At 43.9% G+C, this 19,863-nt stretch overlaps 2 protein-coding genes across 3 annotated transcripts in view; one reads left to right on the plus strand and one right to left on the minus strand.

The window, feature by feature from the left end:
- LOC131107790 (zinc finger CCHC domain-containing protein 24-like) overlaps positions 1-15,998 on the plus strand; it is a 32,493-nt gene extending 16,495 nt beyond the window's left edge. The window contains exons 3-4 of the mRNA XM_058058099.1: positions 10,487-10,651; positions 12,299-15,998. Of these exons, the coding sequence (XP_057914082.1) occupies positions 10,487-10,651; positions 12,299-12,412 (279 nt within the window). The 3' untranslated portion in view covers positions 12,413-15,998. The remainder of the gene's footprint in view (positions 1-10,486; positions 10,652-12,298) is intronic.
- A 699-nt stretch (positions 15,999-16,697) lies between these two features.
- On the minus strand, positions 16,698-19,417 carry LOC131108275 (peptidyl-prolyl cis-trans isomerase A-like). 2 transcript variants are annotated; one of them, XM_058059203.1, is made up of 6 exons: positions 19,205-19,417; positions 19,061-19,091; positions 18,890-18,978; positions 18,703-18,799; positions 18,138-18,213; positions 16,698-17,670 (listed from the first exon to the last, which is right to left on the minus strand). In XM_058059203.1, exons 1-6 carry the CDS (start codon positions 19,346-19,348, stop codon positions 17,535-17,537), a joined length of 573 nt encoding a protein of 190 aa, XP_057915186.1. In that variant the 5' UTR covers positions 19,349-19,417; the 3' UTR covers positions 16,698-17,534. The 2 variants fall into 2 exon arrangements, with proteins under 2 accessions (XP_057915186.1, XP_057915187.1); XM_058059204.1 differs by having other exon boundaries at positions 19,234-19,382.
- Positions 19,418-19,863: the final 446 nt, after the last annotated feature.

Below are 19,863 nucleotides of genomic sequence, written 5' to 3' on the forward strand. Positions count from 1 at the left end.
ATGTTGAAAGCCCGCATCAGCATTTATTATCAACTCCTATAGCGGCATAAAGCAGAAGTGTTTCTATTTGACTAACCACAGTGTAGTGGGCGTGCCTGGGGGGGGGGGGTTGGGGGTGTGGGTGCAATACATTAAAACAGACCGTTTTTGCGGGCACCACGAAATCCATATAAATACAGCTGAATAGGTGCAGATTCTGGAAGAACTATAAAGCTTTTTGTGCTGCTCCATAGGAGTCCACCAGTCAAGACAAAGGGCCCAAAAATGAGCATAATATTATGAAAATAATAAATGTCATTTTACTTGAAATAGTAAAGACAAAATGTTATTTTTAAAAGTTGCAATGTTATGAGAAATAAAGCTAAATAAAATCCGTCTGCCATCATAACAGAGAGCTGTGGTTGACGTGATGGGCTTGCTAACCATGCTAAAGATGCTAAAGATAACACGTTTACAAAGATTATTTACAATGAAAGAAATGTATAAAATAAAAAAAAAACAATTACCGGAATAAATGAGTAAAAATGTGAAATAAGACAATGAGTGAAGTTTTTTCTTCAAATATGTATCACTTCCTGACATGGAAAATATCCGAGTGGCAAAGTTGCAATCTTGCGTTTTTCACGATGTGCTCCTCGCTGGAAACATTTCGGACATATCTGTCTTGCACGTGTTGTCATGCTGTGTGTTTTGGTCCCGATGGAAGCCCTCGTGCTAACGCTTCCATGTCAGCTTTCGAGCGCTCCGCTGAGGCCGAGTGCCGGGAAGTGTCTGGCAGTGTTTGAGGGCTTCGGGGGTGGTGGTGGGTGGTAGGCGGAGCTTGCAGCATGGGAATGTTTTTACAGGGCGACCCCTTGATCTTCCTTCCAGTCGCAGTCAGGGGCTTTGAATGCCCCCCTGTGAGTCTATCTCTGCCCTCACACTCGCTCTGACAGGTTAGTAAGTGAAGGAGACATGTCTCCTGGATGGGGGGATGGGGGGGGGGGGGTATTATCAGGAAGTGGCGTACTGCAGGGACATCAAACTGTCACGGATACTTTGCGTACGCACACAACAAAAACAAAATCAGTTGTTTTTGCTTCCATTTTAAAGAAGCTGAAGATGCTGATTGGACAGCATGATTGTTGCACTGGTGTCCTTAGGGTGGCTACAATAAAAGGCAGTTCGGAGACGTCACATGACTGCAAGTGAGCAGCCGAAGCAGTCGGGTATGAAAAACTGGTCATTGAAGGATAACCTTAGATGTATGAGTGACAGGCCAGATGAACCACAAGTACGCGGTGTACTTAAACGCCTCATCAGTGGACAGGAAGGTAGGCGACGCATACATTAGTATTAGTATTTTGTGGTTCTGTGAATAAATACAGCGCAAACAAATAATAAAGATGATAAAAGGAGTCTGTGGATGGAATCTGTCTGTAGTGTCCCAACTGGAAGTGAACCTCACTGAGACCGGGTCACCAGTGCGTGGATGCTTTGTTTGGCCTCTGGAATGGTTTATTATGCCGTAGGACAGTGGTCCCCAAACTAAGGCCCGGGGGCCGGACACGGCCCACTTCCACATTTGACCCGGCCCCTTGAACAATACAGCATGTACGTTTTTCTGTCATAGAACTGGAATGTAACCTATTGTGAGCAACGTTACTACAAACACACTTTGCCCCAGTCATAGAACATAAACAAACAAACGACCCTGACCCTGGCCCCCCTTCAGAGGAGGGAAAAGTCATGTGGCCCTCGCTGGAAAAAGTTTGGGGACCCCTGCCGTAGGATATCTGAGACAGTGTACATAAACAGAAAGCTATTATTTGCAATACTTTTTGTCGAAAACCGGGATTAGACGTTACGGTACGGACAAGGTGTGGACTCCATTTGAATTGGAGACAGACTCTCAGGCTCTGAAGTCACAATTTTGATGACTTTTGACTTGCCTTGACAATGTCACCAAAGACTTGGGCATCAATGACTCGGGACTTGACTTGAAATGACTTGAAAACACTTGAGATTTCCGGTGAGTGTGTGAGTCTCCCCATCCAAAGTATTGAAATAATGTGACAGTTCTGTCATTTCCCACAGAATCTGCCTCATTGAATGCATCTAGAAACGTCCAATCCGGTTGACAAACAACAAAAGTCTAGTCACACTGGTCTTATATATTTCCTAAATAATACTTCTAATATATTTCCAAAATAATACTTGTAAATGCATCCATGGCGTCAAACGTAGTAGATTGTTACAATGTTATTAAAATGCTTCGGACCTGGAAATTTCAAGCCGATGACTTCAGACTTAAGTCGACCTGTCTAGTCTTGACTTGAAACTTAACTCGGACTCGCATGTTGCTCACTTGCTCCCCCCTCTGCTATTTACACGATCAAAGATGTCAAATCCATGCGGCGTGACGTGACATAATGCAGAGTTCTGTGTCTGATATGACGTCACTACTGAGTGACAGGGAAGCTGCGTCATGCAGGAGGGACATTATCCTGCACTACGAGTGTGGGGGGGGGGGGGGGGGGGGTATGGGTGATGTGCACCGCTGTAAACCTGCGCTTGTCATTCACGGCGCTGGTAACCCAACGCCGGTGTGCAGCTGCATACAGCTCGTTGGACTTAGTGGGACCGTTGTTAGGTCCAAGGCCGGTGCAGGGCAGGGCAGGGGGTGGGGGGTAGAGAATTCACACCCACAACTCCACTTAGCCCACACTAGTCCCTAACGGCTGGAAAGCACACGGTATAAAAGTGACTTATGTGCGGAGGAAGAGGAAGAGGAAGGCGGTGAGGCAGGTGTGATGGTGGAACCATTGGCCTCCTCTTGATGTTTTCTCTAAATGAAGCATGAAGAGAAAGGAAGGATTCTGTCAAAAACATCAACTTAAAAAAGTGTTTTTGGCTGGAGGCAAAACACCCACATGTTGGATCCCCAGGGTGGCGGGGAGGGGGGATTCCATCAGAAATCCGAGAACATGAGAGCGAGAGCTGTGGCCAATTAGGGAAGCGGGCTTGTGGAAATCTAGGAATCTGGGAATAAGATGTTTGATATTTTTGCAAAGGGGAAGCTTGGCACGGTGTCATGCATCTGCAGCTGTCGTGGATGTGAGTGATGTTCTCTGTGGTCCATCTCCATTGGGCTGAAATATGACATGCATGGCCGTAAACACCACCCTGCGGCTAGCATGCGTATTTTGCTAACCTGCTCAACAGAATGCGGCCGCTTTCATCGGGAGACCCCCACCTCCGGTTTATCAAAACAACTCCAAATTGCACACAAGTCAGTTCAATTTGGGACAATTAAAAATGACTTAAACGAGATTTCAGCCAATCCAAGTCAACATTGAGGAATATTGTGTCATAAACTGGGTCGGGGCGCCTGCCAGGGCTACAGGAAGTGTTCAAATGTTCACAATTTGTGGCATGCACAATTGGAGGGATGCATGGATGGATGGATGCATGGATGATGGATGAATGGATGATGGATGGATGCATGGATGCATGGATGATGGATGAATGGATGATGGATGGATTGATGGATGCGTGGATGGATGGATGCATGGATGATGGATGGAAGCGTAGATGCATGGATGGATGGATGATGGATGGAAGCGTAGATGCATGGATGGATGGATGGATGCGTGGATGGAGGAATGCATGGATGATGGATGCATGGATGGATGATGGATGGATGCGTGTATGGATGGATGTGTGTATGGATGGATGCATGGATGATGGATGGATGCATGGATGATGCATGGATGCATGGATGATGGATGGATGGAAGCATAGATGCATGGATGCATGGATGATGGATGGATGGAAGCGTAGATGCATGGATGGATGGATGGATGGATGCGTGGATGGAGGAATGCATGGATGATGGATGCATGGATGGATGCATGGATGATGGATGGATGGATGATGGATGGATGGATGCGTGTATGGATGGATGTGTGTATGGATGGATGCATGGATGATGGATGGATGGATGCGTAGATGGATGGATGCATGGATGATGGAATGATGGATGCATGGATGATGGATGGATGGATGGATGCATGGATGATGGATGGATGGATGGATGCATGGATAATGGATGGATGGATGTGTGAATGATGGATGGATGGATGCGTGGATGATGGATGCATGGATGGATGGATGCGTGGATGATGGATGGATGCGTGGATGTGTGGATGGATGGATGGAGGAATCTTTTTTGTAGCCAAAACCCCCAAAACCAAGCACATCAAAGTAATAAAAAATGCATGTATACATGCTACAAATGACGAGCTAAATAAAAATAAAAATAAAAATAGAGCTTCTCGACGCTTGTTTCTTTGAATCGTGAGGGACGTACGAGTGGTTAATAGAGCTATTTTCAAAGATGGCTGACCTCAGTGAGACTGCTAATGTAAGCGACAAGTGTGGCTGCCATCACGATGTTAAATAAAACGACGCGTGTTCGTAATCCTCTGTCACTGCGTCCATATAAGCGTGGATGTGAACATGGTGCTGGCGTCTTCTGCCACATATAGAAGAGGATAAAAGCAGCTAAACACGGGCACATTTAGACCTGAACAACAACTGGTGAGGACTATTGCCAGGCAGCACGTCTTTAAAGTGTGAATAAAAGCAGGAATTTGTTAAGAATATAAGAGCTGTTTTAAGAATAGCAGGCTGACCATGCTGCCATGCGGCCTAGTGCAGGTTTAGACGGGTCCGGCTGTACATAGACTGCTCGCATACCACGCTCTTACTCATGTTACCCAAAATAAACTATATTCCTCACCACTATTTATTCATGTACTTCATATTAGACTGATATTTTACCGCTTTGTATGTTTAGAATGGGGCTGTGGAGGAGCTAACCAGCGGGAGCGCTAGCTAGCTCACCTAGCTTTTGGCTAAAACTGACATTTTCACTACTTTTATTAATGCTAACACTACTTCTGGTACTCCGGAGGCGAAAGGCTACGCTAATTAATTAACGGAAGTTCCCATTTGACTCATTTTTACAACAAATATAGCTTACTAGCTGGGTTGTTGTCACGTATCAAATAGAATCAAATAACCATTGAAATAAAATAATCATGAAAATATATAAACAGGACAGTATAAATTCAATGTCTAGGTTGATGATAGTGAAAAAAATACTAAGACTAAGGAAATATTCTTGAGCTAATCCACTGGCTACAAGCTAGCTGTTGGAGATCCCCCACTACGTGTTTATGTGAAACAACTTTGTGTTTTGAAGACGATATATCATTATTATAATGATAACAAGAGCAACCACATCCAGGGTCGTGTAGCACTGCAGCGGCTAGCACGCTAACTGAAAGCCACCTAGCGCAATTATTAGAGGCCTTATCGGTTCAAGCTAGCATTGCGGACTTGAACCCAGTGCTCTGTATCTGACAGTCTATCTCTCCACGAACAAAAGTCAAGAGAAACAGTGGTCAGTACACAGTACATAGTACACAGTACACAGTACACACGGTTGGGGAGGGTGCGGGGGCTCCTTTGTTTACACTGATTGTTTCCAGATGGCGGCTAGCGAGGACGAGGATTTAAAGCAGCTTTATTTGAGACAATAACTGTTGTTTTGTTCTTATAATTGTTTCCAAAGGACGTACAGTATGTCGGTTTGCATGCGGTTGCGAGTATGTCATCTCTGGACGTGGACTGTGACGTCTCGAGTCCTGATGCACACTCGGCTAACTGGATGCGTTGTTCAAGTTGCTTTTATTCACAGTTTGGACGAAAGATGATGATTGCGTGCTATAATTCAAGACATTTGTCTGCTTCCTTGGCCCCCCCCGGTCGAGCGGAGGGGATTGTTGGCAGAAACAAGGAGCCATTGTGCTGCGGCGATGGCGGACTGATGACTTTTCCCAACACCTGTTCCTGTCCTGTCACTTTCAGACACTTTTCTCGGCGGGCATTAGAAAGAGACAGCTGCACCGGCACAGGAGGAGTCCACTGAGAGCTTGGAAAAAGATGCACAGTGGTTGTATTTAGAGCTCGTAGTACATGACGGGAGTGATAAACAGTCCCCCCATAATGCACCTGGCTGAGGTTCTGGCCCAGGGCGAAGGGATGTTAGGTCCAGCAGCGGAAACAGCAAACTTAAAAAAAAAGCCTGTTCTGTGTGATGTGGGACGCAGCTGAGGTGGTCACAGGGTCATTTTTATGTGAGCGCCGACCATCTGCGTGGCCTCACTTAGCCCTCAGCCCTGACTGACAGGTTGATGGTCGAACGTATGGACAGAAACTGTTACATAGTTGTGAGTGAGTGAGTTGTGAGTCATGCCGCATTTCAAAATACTGGAAGGTCGGACAGTAAAAAATGCGAAATGAACAGTTTGTACCGCCCATACTGAATAACTCCTTCTGCACATCGGTCATGACTAAGATTGTGGCCAAACTGACTGCGTGCGACTTAGTCCTTTTACTTAGTCCTTAGTCCTTAGTCCTCAGGCGTCGATTCTTAACGCCGTCTTTTCTCTCTCTGTTCATGCTGAATGGGATGTTTTTGTTGTGACGCACCGACCTGTCTGGGTCGCCGCGATGATAGTATAACTCTTCTTTGCTGTGACGGGAACGCTGCCAAAGAATGTCATAAAGAGTCTTGAGTTTGTGTACTTTTGGGAAGAGGAGATCCAGCTAAGACCGGGCTTGACTCTGTTGACATTTCTAAAGGTTTACATTAGGAAATCCATTGAAATGTACGAGAATGTCAAATTTGTTTTCCCCTTTGAAGGGCTTTCAAGATGAAGAGTATTGGCACGTCTGACGTTGTGTCGAGGCAGCACATCGGTCTCCCAGCGCTATTCAAACAGGGTGAAAGGGAGCTCATTATGAAGACTGAATTAAATGTTCCAAAGACCACCAGGGGCCAGGAGCGAGTCTGAAGGGACAGGAGACCAGACTTGAGGCTGGGAGACAACTACTCTACCGCCTGAGCCATGCCGCCCCAATGAGCATGGAATTGTCCAGAACATCTTACACAGATGAAGAACTGGGACCCAGGGAGGTCTAGGCCAAACACCCGGGTGATGATATGATACTCCTATCTCCTAATCTCCTATCCAAAACCATAGTCCAGCTATGTGAGCATAGATGACCTGTCACCCAGGTCAAGGGGACTGGACTCTTGTCTGTTGAAGGCATTTCGTTGGATCTTCGGTTCTGTACTGGAGAATCTTTTGGACCAAGGATGAAACGTCTTCAACAAAAAGTGTCCAGCTGCCTCCAATCAGCTCATCACTCCAAAAATCCAAAGTCTCGTACTATTTCCATCACGTGTTCGCTCCACTCTCAGCCTCTTTTTCTCACTCTGAGCTGATCTGACATTTTCTTAAGAACGCAGTCAGCAGTTTCTTCCTGGATTTATTCTCCATGCACTTGCCAATTCCCCGAGCCTAAGTCAACTGTAGGTAAGATGTCGTCTTTAATATACCGAGAAAGTAAGACATTCCTTATTGGCGTTGACCTTAGCGAGAGTGGCTGTGTAGATCCGGGCTATGGGAATGTTTGCTTTTGGGTAAGACTTGGACGGGACATCTAATTTCAAATGGAGACAAACGCTGATCCTGTTGCTGGAGACAAAAGGATTAAGGGTTCAGGTTTGAAGGTAAGTGTGAGGGCGTGTCAAGTCTGGTGTCCATCCACTGGTCATTACTCTTGTCCTGGAATGTGGGATCAGCCATCCGAACCTTAAAATCCCTGAATGCCAGGTCCCGGGGTTGATTCTTCTTGGAGCGCTGATGTCTTGAGGAAAAGGACATGAGAAGCCCAGACTGGGCCAAGTGGGATACCTGTCATTTTAAACGCTCAGCAATCGCTTTACCTGCATCATCGCAAATGCTTCAGATTCCTAACGCCACTGTTTTTTTAACGAGGGGATCACTCATGGCATTCCTGCGCTTGATAATGAGGCTAATGCACTGGAGTTGCGGTCGCAGCTAGCGGTTAGCCCCTGCCCCTTGCTGAAATATAGGACTTAATTGAAAGCAGAGCACACTTTTTTTAACGACCATTTCTCCTGTTCTACCCCCACGGAGGCCATCTGCTTTGGATTTACATTTCCTCCTCCATCTCCTGGCTCCGATGACCGTGGGGTCCTGAATTTGGTATGTGCTATTTCAATTTGCATGTCCAATTCCAAGACCGGGACGCAAATGGGACATATTTACGTACGTGAGCTGTCTCTGTACTATTGAATGCAGTAAGAACCGTGGGCGTGGCTGAAGAGAACATGTGTGGATGGACTATGTGTGTGTGTGTGTGTGTGTTTTAAAGGGTAACAGGAGGAGACCCTGTGGCAGTATGTTTGCGTGTGCTTGTGTGTGGCCATGTTTTGCGTGGAGATTGCATCAGTGAATGTGTGTTTGTGGACCGTGCCTCATTTAACGGTCAACTAAACCTTGGTGTGGGATGCGGTTGACTTGTGGTCTCTCTTTGGACACCGTCCTCAAAACACACACACACAGAGCGACACTGACCAAACATTGATACGACAGCATCTCCACCAACTGATGCAGTTTTCAAGCTAAAACGCTCTGATGGTCCCACTTAGCTCTCAGATCGTCCTGACGGGCTTTAGTTGCACAGTGAGAGCAAACACAGCCTTCAGTGCAGGCTCATGTCCAGAGTTTCACACAGCGCCATGACGCAATTCCATTAAATTCACCATTGTGTGTGTGTGTGGTGACTGTTTTGTAAATGTTACTTCAGAGCCAGCTTATTTTCCTGGAAATAAAGCCTAACTAAAACATTTGGCCGTATTAGCATCTTGAAGGGGAGTGTGATTTGTCACCCAATGCTCCAAAGTACAATGTGTGTGAGAAAAGAAAGTTTCCTTTGAGGCAAGTTGGGACGTAAGAGTCCAGATGTTTTAAGGACATCATGGTTGGGCGGTCGGTGAAATCTGGAAGAGTGACCAAGCCTGGTAAAAACATCAGACCTCCACAAGGGGAGCATGCTGCAGTGATACCACAACGACACAGTACACGGGGAGAACATGCAAACTCCATACAGAGATGCCCAAGCGGAGATTCCAACCCATCTCCTGGCTATTTGTATCCATTTCCCAAACAATTAAAATGAATGACATGATTTTCAAAGAAGGATGTACATTTTTGCATAGAGGCCTACTATCAACAACTGTCAGTCCTCTGCATCAATCTCCTGGTATGGCTGCTAATCCAAGTTCATCATTTTATAAGGCTAATAGATTACTAGAAAAGCCATCTAAAAATCTAAGAAAACTTAACTACTTCTTTCGCAGAGCAGCACAAACTCGGTCTAACAAGGACAGAAAAACGCTGCACAACTGTGCAAGAAGACAAATATGTGAGAGTGTGTAGTTTAAGACAAAGACGCCTCACAGGTCGTCACCTGGCAGCTGAACTAAATAGTAGCCGTCAAACACCAGTGTCAGTATCAATAGTGAAGCGGCCACTTCAGGATGCTGGAAAAGCCATATCTCAGACTGGCCCAAAAACATCTCCAAGTGATCCCAAAGTTTTGAGCGGTAGTATATTTATTTGGATTTTTACTTCATTCAGCCATTTGTATGTGTGAAAGCGCTTAATTTAGGCCAAAAATCTGTAAAATGTACTTAAATATGCATTCTTTGAAAAACATAGGCTGCATCCAACCATAAAACCGCATGATGTATTCACTGTATGTCTTTTTGATGGAGATGATGAGTCCCTTTGAGTGATGACCTAACGTCAGCAAGAGCGCCAGAATATTAGAATATTTGAGGAACGATGGGCTGCAAAGGCCTGGCCCACGTTTCATGCTCGGTCACATTTTCCAGACTGTCAATGTTAAGATGCCAGGGTTTGACAGCGAGATGGCGGTGGCGGTGGGGGCGGGGGTGATGGGTGGCTGAGGTCATCCAGTTTGGGGGCCGGGGTGAAGCGCAGACGCTGGTACTTCAAGGGCCGCCTCGCCGGTGCTGATGCAGAGCGTTGACGTCTGTTAAGACAGCGCCAGATGCTGCTGATTACGGTTGCCATTACTCACGCACGTGAAGGAAGGCCCCCAACTGCCCCCAGTACCTCCTATTGCTGTCTGCAATATGTGCTCAATGTCAGGGACCCTGGAAGCCAACTGCACTGGTTTTGATGTCGTTATTGTTTACTGATGTGGCGAGGTCGCACATTTAAGCGCGTTTTGGTGTGAGTCCAGATTCAAATGTGGCTTTCATGAACTTAAGTAAGTCAGTAACCAAGCGGGCGTGCTCCTCCCAGCTAGATTCCCTTCTTCTCCCCTCTCCCCAATCACCTCCCTCCTAACAATCTTAGCAATGATTTCATCTCGCAGCTGCGACTTAAGGCTCTTCTGTGTCATCTCTGCACAAGCGTGTGTCGTCGATGGATACGATTTTTTAATCTCGGCACTGAGAGCATACAGTAGATGCGGCCGTCATCTGCAGCTGAATAAACCGGAATGGCATTAATCCGTCTTTGCTTCTCTGCAGGCACGTCCCAAGGGGGAAGGCCTGACCCCCTACCAGGGCAAGAAGCGATGCTTTGGCGAGTACAAGTGCCCCAAGTGTAAGAGGAAGTGGATGAGCGGCAACTCCTGGGCCAACATGGGACAAGAATGTATCAAGTGCCACATCAACGTCTACCCACACAAGCAGGTACAATCATTAGAAATGACAAATGCGTCATCTGCACCTCCCAACCTCCCAACATCTTGAGTTCAAGTTTGGCCCCATGGCGAGTTATTTAGCGGCGTTTTGGATGCTTTGTTTGGGCACGCCGTGTCAAACTAGAAATATTGTCCATAAATAAGAAACCCGGGGCTGTAATATCACAAAGGACGTCCACAACTGTGATAATTTTGATATGTGAGCCAAGATGGCGGCGGTCAGATGGGTAGGTGAACGTTATCGATGGGAAAAGTTCACGGGTTAAAAGTTTCTCTGCGTGGTCTTAGTGGGCGTGCCCTCCCCATCGCCATATGGTCGCATTTAAAATGTGATTAAGAAAAGTAATTCATTTTTTGGCATGAACTAATTGCATTTCCTGGATTCCATCAAATCCTCCAGTGAATACGCGGTTACGTAAGGCGCTGTTGTGTAATTGTGCTTTGGAGCTGCTGGACTCCCCCCACCCCCGTCTGAACGATGAAAGGGTGACATTTTATCCAAGAAGATATTGCCCCCCCCCCCAAAAAAAAAAACAACAAACAATTCCTTCTCGCCAGGCTCGGAGCGCAGACTTGCTCCTCCAGAGGAAGGTGTATTTATTCCCCCATCTTGGAATATTTAGTCTTTTCCACATTCCTCCAATTCCGTAAAATGAATTCAATGTGGATTACTGCTGGAGGCCGCGCTCGTCCTTGACTGTAAACACCACGCTCGGCCTCGCTTGGTTGGCGACCTCACTGGCGAGGCGATATTAGACGCTAAGACTGGAAAGACCGCGAGCAAAGACCGGACGGTAATAATTATGAGTCCACCATTTCAATGTTGCTGTTCAAATGAATGAATGATGGTGTTGGGTGGTAGACTATACTATGGTCTATCATTCATCAAAACAGTAGGACTGATATGATATATTGAAATAGGACTGATATGATATATTGAAATAGGACTGATATGATACTGACATGTAGTACTGTGCTCACGAGGTGGCGGTAATGTCACAAACATTGATGCTTACTGACATGACCTTAACACTGCGATGACGTCAGCCACAGCATGTCTCACATCAAAGTGGAAAAAGGTTCTCCTCCCATTCCGTGTGGAAGTGGTATGCTTTTGGTTTAGAAGGTATAAATTCAAGGTGAACTGGTTAGCTCGCAAGCTAGCAGCCGTCTCTAGACCCGTAGCGTCATGATCATCAGCTCTATTTGAGACACTTATACTATGTGGTCCATAGAACATTAAAAAACAAACACATCAGCAAGACACAGTAAAAAGATGGCTACTCAAAGGAGTTGTGCACTGTGATGTAAATGATGAATAACAAGAGTGTTAAGGTGATGCTAGAAAAAGGCAGCCAAATGCTAGCGGCGTGTCAACAAAGCAAAGCACAGCTCTGACCAGACAGCATTTGCATTTGAAAATAACGAAGGTTTCCAGAAGATGAGGGAAAAGTAGGGAAGTAATTACATTTCAGTAATTGAGTAATGCTGGTAATGGATGAATGCTGGAGCACACTGAGGACCGTGGATTTAGAGCAGCTTTAGGCAGCAGTCCAAACTACCTTCCTAAGGTTCATGACGCGTGAGTGTGGTGGACATGACTCACTTGTGCTCTTGTGTGGTTTTGCATCCTCAGCGCCCGTTGGAGAAACCGGACGGCTTGGACGTATCGGACCAGAGTAAAGAGCACCCCCAGCACCTGTGTGAGAAATGTAAAGTCCTGGGTTACTACTGCCGCCGTGTGCAATAGAGCCATCCGAGCCGCGTCACAGGGGAACCATCACAGAACCAAGCGGAGGAGGACGTTTGGGCAGGAGAGCCCGCACATGCATCTTCTCATTGGGCTCACGTTCCGGTCATACGTTACCTCACTTTGGGGTTTGTCACCTTCAGTGTTTACAAAGTTCCGCCTTCCTTTTCCCTGCCAAGTGAAGCGCGTGGTCACCGCGCGCGCCATCGCCGCATTTAGGGTCATCAGCACATCTTTATCCTTATTAACTGTGAATGAAGCGGGGAGATTGTGGATATTGTGCCGTACGTCCCCAAGCTTACCTTTGGCCTATTTATTATTCTTGTCTCGTGTGCAATGTGAGTATGACATAAAGTAATAGATATGTATATTTTTTGTATGCCGCCGTGTTGCTTTAGAAACTACTGTAGGTTCAGTGGCTAGTTCCCTCGTCAAGTATTTTCTAACAAATGTATCTCTGGTGCAAAGATGGCCATACTGTACGTGACGTGCGTGAGAGGTTCAGGAAGTCGTGTTTTGGTGTGCGATCATGCTCTAACGGTGAAAGATTATAATGAACGTTTTAGTTGCGGGTGCAGCGGCAGCGTGTTGGAACGTGCAGAAGGCAAAGAAAGTGCAGCAATTTGAAGATGGGTGACGTTAAAATATTAGGGGCATACTGTACTTCATAGGGAAAAAGGAGCCAAATGATGAGGGAACATTTGGGAAATATAAAAACCAAATGGTAGAAATTGGACAATAAAGTCATCATGACGCGGGAATAAAGTCAGAATATTTGGACAATTTTATCGTTCTTTACAAGATAAATCTTATCTTGGAAGAGGGAGGGTGTTGCAAGACAAGTTTAAAGTTATCTTTTGACAAAAATAGCAAAATTGGAGCATCAAGTCACATTTTTTTAAATAAAAAAAAACACAAGAACAAAGAACCTAAACAAAAGTCAGGAGAGTTAAACGCTAAAATATTTTTTCTCTTGCATAAATAGACTTTATTTTGGTGAACTTCTGCTTTTTGGTGACGTTTTTCCTGATGTTATTCCAGCTTGACTCTGCTAATATGTCAACGTTTTTGACCTTTATTTTCCTTTTAGTGTAATGTTTATCCGAATAATACAATGGATCCCGCATCGACCCCGATCGGCATTTAGGGCAGAATTTAGGTCCAAAAATTGTTTGAATTAATTATAACTATTATATAACTAACTATACATTTTCTACTTGATGTCGGGCTTAAACCTGGACTGTGGCACGAAGGAAAAACGGCAATTGAAAAGAGAAGGGTTGGGTTCTGGAGTAGAATCCAATGTAATAAATACTACAGCCACTTTTATTGCAAATGTTGACCAGAAACCAGAGCGGAACATCAACATCAATGTAAAATGTAAAATGAGAACTTTATTCTTGTCCATTTTTGCCTTTTTCCTTGTAATTGTATGACTTCAGTCACAAAGTAGTATCATTTTCTTTGAGGTGTGGCCTTAATACCGGGAGGACTTATGGAACATGATGTTGTTGTTTTGTTTCATATTGTCAACCTCATGTGCATCACGGTGTCAAGCAAATAGACTATATATATAGACACACATTATATATGCAATGTTTGCCTGCCTTGGGATTGTTGTCATAGCAACTATTTTCACACGCCAGTCAACTATTTTTCTATTGTGATCGATTCTACGTGCCTTTGGATGAGCTCACAGACGAAGGAAAAAATGTTCCAAAATGGTTGAGTTTGTGTGTGAGTCACTAGTAACATCATTTATCGCCTGACGTTAAGGTCCATCCTTAAAGTAGCAGTTTTTCGTGCTCCAGGGCTCCCCCTACAGCTACCAAGTGCAATTGAAGGACTGATCGTGATTGGGAACAACCCACATTGTTTCTTCTTCTGTTCATGTTGTGTGCCAGCGATGCCTTGCTGTTGTCCACCTAGCGTGTTTTGTCCTTTAACATCCTTTCAAAACACACAAAGCCGCCCGGCGACAGTGTCTGTGGCACGTTTGCAGCAAATGGGGGCCGTTCACATACTTTTTTTTGGGGGGGGGGGGTCTTGAATTACATATACTTGACTTTTGTATTAGCTGTGTATTTTGCAAAAAAGACAAAAAAGGTAGAAAGTTTTATAGCAAACTGCAAACTCTGCAAAAGTATATTTACAAATGAATGACTGTTTATGTATATATTTGATAGCCATCATTAAAAAAAATATATTAGCTGAGTTATGCAATATTATACAGCTTGTGTGTGAAGAAGGGCTTATTCCTGAGAAATAAACCTAGCTGGGAGTTTCTTATAACTTTGTTTTACAATAATCTGGAGGATTATCCTTGCAGGAGTATTTATAGATTTGTTTTTTTACAATTATTATTTTGTATAGAATATGCAAACACTACAAGGAAATACTGATGTAGAATATTATGAAGGAAAAAAGCTGGTACATAATTAATCTTTTGTCAGTTGTAAGCCATTGTATTGATTGTACTTTGTGATATATAACCTGCAGTGTTACTAACTCCGAGGCATGTAATCATGTTGAACTATGAAGATGATGTTGTGTAAACATGCAGAATGTCTCCTCGCCACTGTATGAGCAGTTCAAACTGTGACATGATGTATTATGGGATGTTATCTTTTAGCTATGACTGACAAAGAACTAGCTGACAGTTTGCATGAGCTTGGTTTCCGATGAAGTATTATTTTGTGCAATGTTACACAGTAGTATTATTTAAATACTGCCCCGTCCACACGGAAACAGCGTTCCAGAGGTAACCCTAGACCTGCATTTTTAAAAATCTACCAGCGGTGCTTTGTCATCGCCAACGTCGCCGCCATATTGGATGTGTCAATCACAATCACATTGTACATAAACAATTTCATTGTTTTTGGTGCCTACCTGTTTCCAAAGTATACTAGTTCGCGTGTGGACGTATAAACGAGAAGAATTCAGTCAAGTTTCTTTGTAGAAAGGCGCTTTACGAAAGAAAGTTTACTTGTATTCATTGCCTGCGAGGACTAGCTAAACACTTATTTTGTTAGCTCCATGACGTGCCGCGCCTTCGCCGTCACGTGACCAGAAATGACCGGTCTGTACCACTAAAGAGGTTTAATATTAATATTTCGACATTATTCTGATACACTTTGTCTTATACTACTTTGCTGAAGTAATTCTACTTCGTCGTCAATTCGGCACCAATGGACATGGATTTAATATCGCAAAAAAACAAACAAAAAAAAACACTCACAACCCGGAAGCGTTCCCGTGTGGACCAGGCCATTTTGTGATCATGAACATTTACAGCCAAGCCTCGTTGAATAATTACTGAATGTATGTGGTGTGTTAACAAATCAAATGTGTTACGCAACATTGTAAGACATTTTTATATGTACAGGAAAAAAAAACACATGGGGGAGAAGTGGGGGTTCTGCAAAAAGGAGGACACTAGTGGGTGTGTGCGTCTGTTTTCATGTCCATGAAATGGCATTCCAAAATGTGCCTTATTTTGTTAGTTAGGAAAACATGTTAGTGCCGTCGAGTTTGAATAAAAGTCGTACTGAAAGTTGCTTTATTTCCTTTCTTGGTGTTTCTTTTCCTGGTCGGTCTCGTCAAAAGCAACACATGGCGCTGCACAAGCTCGCCAGCAGGGGGCGCCGTTCTACTTTATCGCGCTCTACCTGTTAGCTTGGAGTTCCACAGGGGAGATGTTATCATCCCAAGTGTTCGGACGCGCCCTGATGTCAGCACGAGCTGCCTTGTGTGATTAAAGCAGACATTTATGGCCTACAAATCCCCCCCCCCCCCCCCCCCAAAGGTTGTAAAGATGTCATAGTACTGCATGCGGCCGCAGACGCGAGGCCAGTTTCCATGCATTCCACCCATCTTAAACCTCCAAGGGCGGGGGGGGGGGGGGCTCAAACTCTATCAAGTTTGTTACAACATCTCAAGTTGGAACAACGTCTAAAAGGGGGGGGTGGGGGGGTGGTGAGAATTCAAACAAACTCTGCTGGAAGGTCAGCACATGTTTCCTATTTGCTCTTGTTTACTTTCATGAAGTATCAGCTCGTCTCTGAGGCGGCACTCGTGCGCACTGGAAGACGTTTTCTGCATTCCTTGAAGCCAAGCCGTGGCTGTGTACGTCTGTTTGAGAGCCCTAAGTCACCTGATGTCACTTCCTGTACGGACAGACAGGAAGTGGTGGCGTCTAAAAAAAGCCTGCACCGGACCGTTTCCAGGAAGCGTTCCGAAGCAGCGGGGGTACACACAAGCCAATGTCCTCGCAGCCGGAGCGGGAACATGGGGAGTTTATTTGGCAGGAAGCGGCCAGGCATTGCACAAGATGTACACTTGAAAATAAAAGCGGGGCCTCGTCAACACACAAGACCGATGATGATGATGATACAAACAATTCAGAGAAGTTCCAGCATAACAATAAAGTACGTTTATTGGGATTAATATCTTCCAGACCTGATCCATGATCAGTGAATTTCTGCAAAATAGGATTCCCTAATTATGGATGGAATGTTTTCATCGTTTACCGGCTTATAAATACAACTTTTCACAGTATTAGAGCTCTCTACATGTGAAATAACACCCCTACTAAGAGAAAATAAGACATAATATAAGCTAACACGTTAGCGCTGGAAGCCCTGCTTGTTTGTTTCCACTTCCTGTTCTGCACGTACTTCCTGAAGTGGCTATTGTCTCATCAATGTAACATTACTGACACCTAGTGACCAGTTTGGTGCTAGACTATGGTCTTTATTACTGGGGAAAACATGTTGGAATACAAGTGATATGTAGTATTGGGGGCCAACCAATCACAGGGCACATATAGACACATATAGACACAAAAAAAATTCTTGATATTAGCTTGCTAGCTCACTAGCTAGCAGTCTCAAATATCTGCAGCATAAGAGTTGTGCAATGTGGTGTAAAGAAAGAATAACAGGAGTGTAAAGTTAACTATAGGGGTGTTATTTCATGCCTACAGGGCTCTAATCATATTAAAACCATGCTATGCTCTATGCTCCAACTATGAAAATATTCCTTTTATTAACATGGAATCTTATATCGCAGAAATATCGTGGTCTGGAACCAATCCGCTAGAATCGAGAGGTTACCGTACAAACTATTTCATTTGCCCGCAATCCGACACCACTATCCTCTTGATCACGCCGCCGTCATGCAAACCAAAGGACTCCATTCTGGTGACCACGTCCATGCCGGACGTCACCTGACCAAACGCCACATGCTTTCCATCCAGCCTGCCGAGGAGACGAGAAAAAAACTAAAGCAAAACGGCAGCAAAAACATTGGAAAAAACGTACGCTAACCGGACACTTCATTAGGTACAACGGTCAAATTTTGCCCTTCAAACGACCTCAACGATGAACCTTGTCATGTTAGTGTCATACTGCCAGGTTATCCTCAAATAACACCTCCTTTTGTTACCCACAGGGGGCAGCAATTCCCTTTATCAGGACTGAAAGCACCATGTGTGACTGTGGTTATCTTTAGCACCACCTGCAAAGCTAACATGGCATCTGTAAAGCTGCACTTCACAGCATTCTGGAGGTGATCAGACAAATCATTAAACCTGATCTAAAGTGGAAAGATAGCGTAATGCTTTGTTGACAAATTCAAGCAAATATTACTTTACTACACATTTGCTGAATGAACACGTACATAATGAAGTACCCACTGACTAAAACATGCTGGAAAAGTTAGTTACCATTCCGTCTTGGTGGTGCAGATAAAGAACTGAGAACCGTTGGTGTTGGGTCCCGAGTTGGCCATGGAGAGAATCCCTGCACGGCGGAAGTCAAATGAAAGAATCGTTTAGTAAGATGTAAACAACTTGGGTTATTGTGATGGTCTGAAATACAATGTTTGTAAAACCTGAGTTATTATATCGCATTATTTGTCAACTCACTATCATTTGAAACTTGCAAGCAAACACAGTGAAGAAGGTACTGCCATCTAGCGGACAAGCATATGTATACAAATGAAATATACTGTAGATTTCTTTACTCTAAAAGAAAATACTAATTTAAAAATTAGAAAAAAAATTAAAAAAAAAACAAAATGTACTTGTTTCATAAATTAAAAAACAAAACAAACAATATGAACAATCAAAAATTAATTTAAAAAATATTTTCTATATATTATGTGGGATAATTTATAATTTATCTCCAGCTTTCTGGATGTCATTTCGGCTTGTCAGGTCATCAAGAACGATATAAAATTATACAATATAATACTAGTAATACTAGAAATAGAAGGTTGAAGAGCTGCACCTGCCCCAGTGTGTTTTAACCGGAAGTTTTCATCTTTGAAGGTTTTCCCATAAATAGATTTCCCACCAGTGCCGTTATGGTTGGTGAAATCTCCTCCCTGTGACAAGACAAGGAGCATCCATATGTAATAATATTAATATCATCATCATCATCATCATCGTCGTCATGACAACAGAATGTGGTTGACCTGACACATGAACTCTGGTATGACCCTGTGGAACACCGAGTTCTTGTACCCGAAGCCGTGTTCTCCTGTGCACAATGCCCTGAAGTTCTCTATGGAAGCAAACATTCTGTTTATTATTTTTAACACAAAACGGCTCAAATGTTCTTTGTATGTTTTTTTTTTTTTACTTACCTGCAGTCTTTGGCACGACATCTGCATTCAGCTGCAAGATATAAGCAGTAATAGAATCAGTGTCCAACAGGCGCCCTGCAGGGGCTGCTAAAGGTCCTCGGGAGAGGCTAATGCTAATTAGCCAGCTAGCTAAGAACGAGCTACCTGGATGATTATTCTTCCCAGTGGCTCACCGTCCGCTTGAATGTCCAGAAACACGACGGGGTTCTCGGTGGGGGAAGAGGAAAACAGCCTGGCGGCAGCGATGCCGACTGCGCTGAATCTTACTTGCTTTTTGAAGGAAAGCATCGTACTTTCACCTGCTAGCCGTAGCACATTTTAGGGCCACAGACGCTAGCCTGCTAATGCTGACCGATGACGTCACACGGCGTGACAAAACTGTAGCTGTGCCACAGCGACACTGTGTGGCGAAATGTGGAAGTGCAAGCATGCTTGTATGAGTTATATGGGAAAGTGAAATCTTATTTTCTTTTATAAGACATTTATGTACTATATGTATATACTCATATGATAGATTTTAGATGGATTTTTGCTTTGAGATTGTTGTATACATTTCATTTTAAAATGGCGATTTAAATGTAATAAAAATATGAATTATAAATGTACTACTATATTTAATTATATACATACATAAAATAAAATTAAATAATTTTCTACTATTCACAAAATAAACATTTTATATGACAGTGATAAAAATATTTTAATAATTGTTATTGATCAGTCCTGATAAAACATATAGAGCCAATACATATTACTGTATATTTATCTACTTTTTAAAATGATGCATATTTGTAAGTTAGGCA

Source organism: Doryrhamphus excisus, chromosome 20 (assembly GCF_030265055.1).
Source record: "Doryrhamphus excisus isolate RoL2022-K1 chromosome 20, RoL_Dexc_1.0, whole genome shotgun sequence".
Classification (NCBI taxonomy): domain Eukaryota; kingdom Metazoa; phylum Chordata; class Actinopteri; order Syngnathiformes; family Syngnathidae; genus Doryrhamphus; species Doryrhamphus excisus.

What these genes read in the sequence shown, in the direction of transcription:
- LOC131108275 (XM_058059203.1), bottom strand. Translation starts at nt 19,348, where the DNA reads ATGCTTTCCTTCAAAAAGCAAGTAAGATTCAGCGCAGTCGGCATCGCT. An exon ending in TACCAGAGTTCATGTGTCAG is followed by an intron (nt 18,800 to 18,889) that starts GTCAACCACATT and finishes GTCTTGTCACAG; the next exon opens with GGAGGAGATTTCACCAACCA. An exon ending in GTTAAAACACACTGGGGCAG is followed by an intron (nt 18,214 to 18,702) that starts GTGCAGCTCTTC and finishes TCCGCCGTGCAG; the next exon opens with GGATTCTCTCCATGGCCAAC.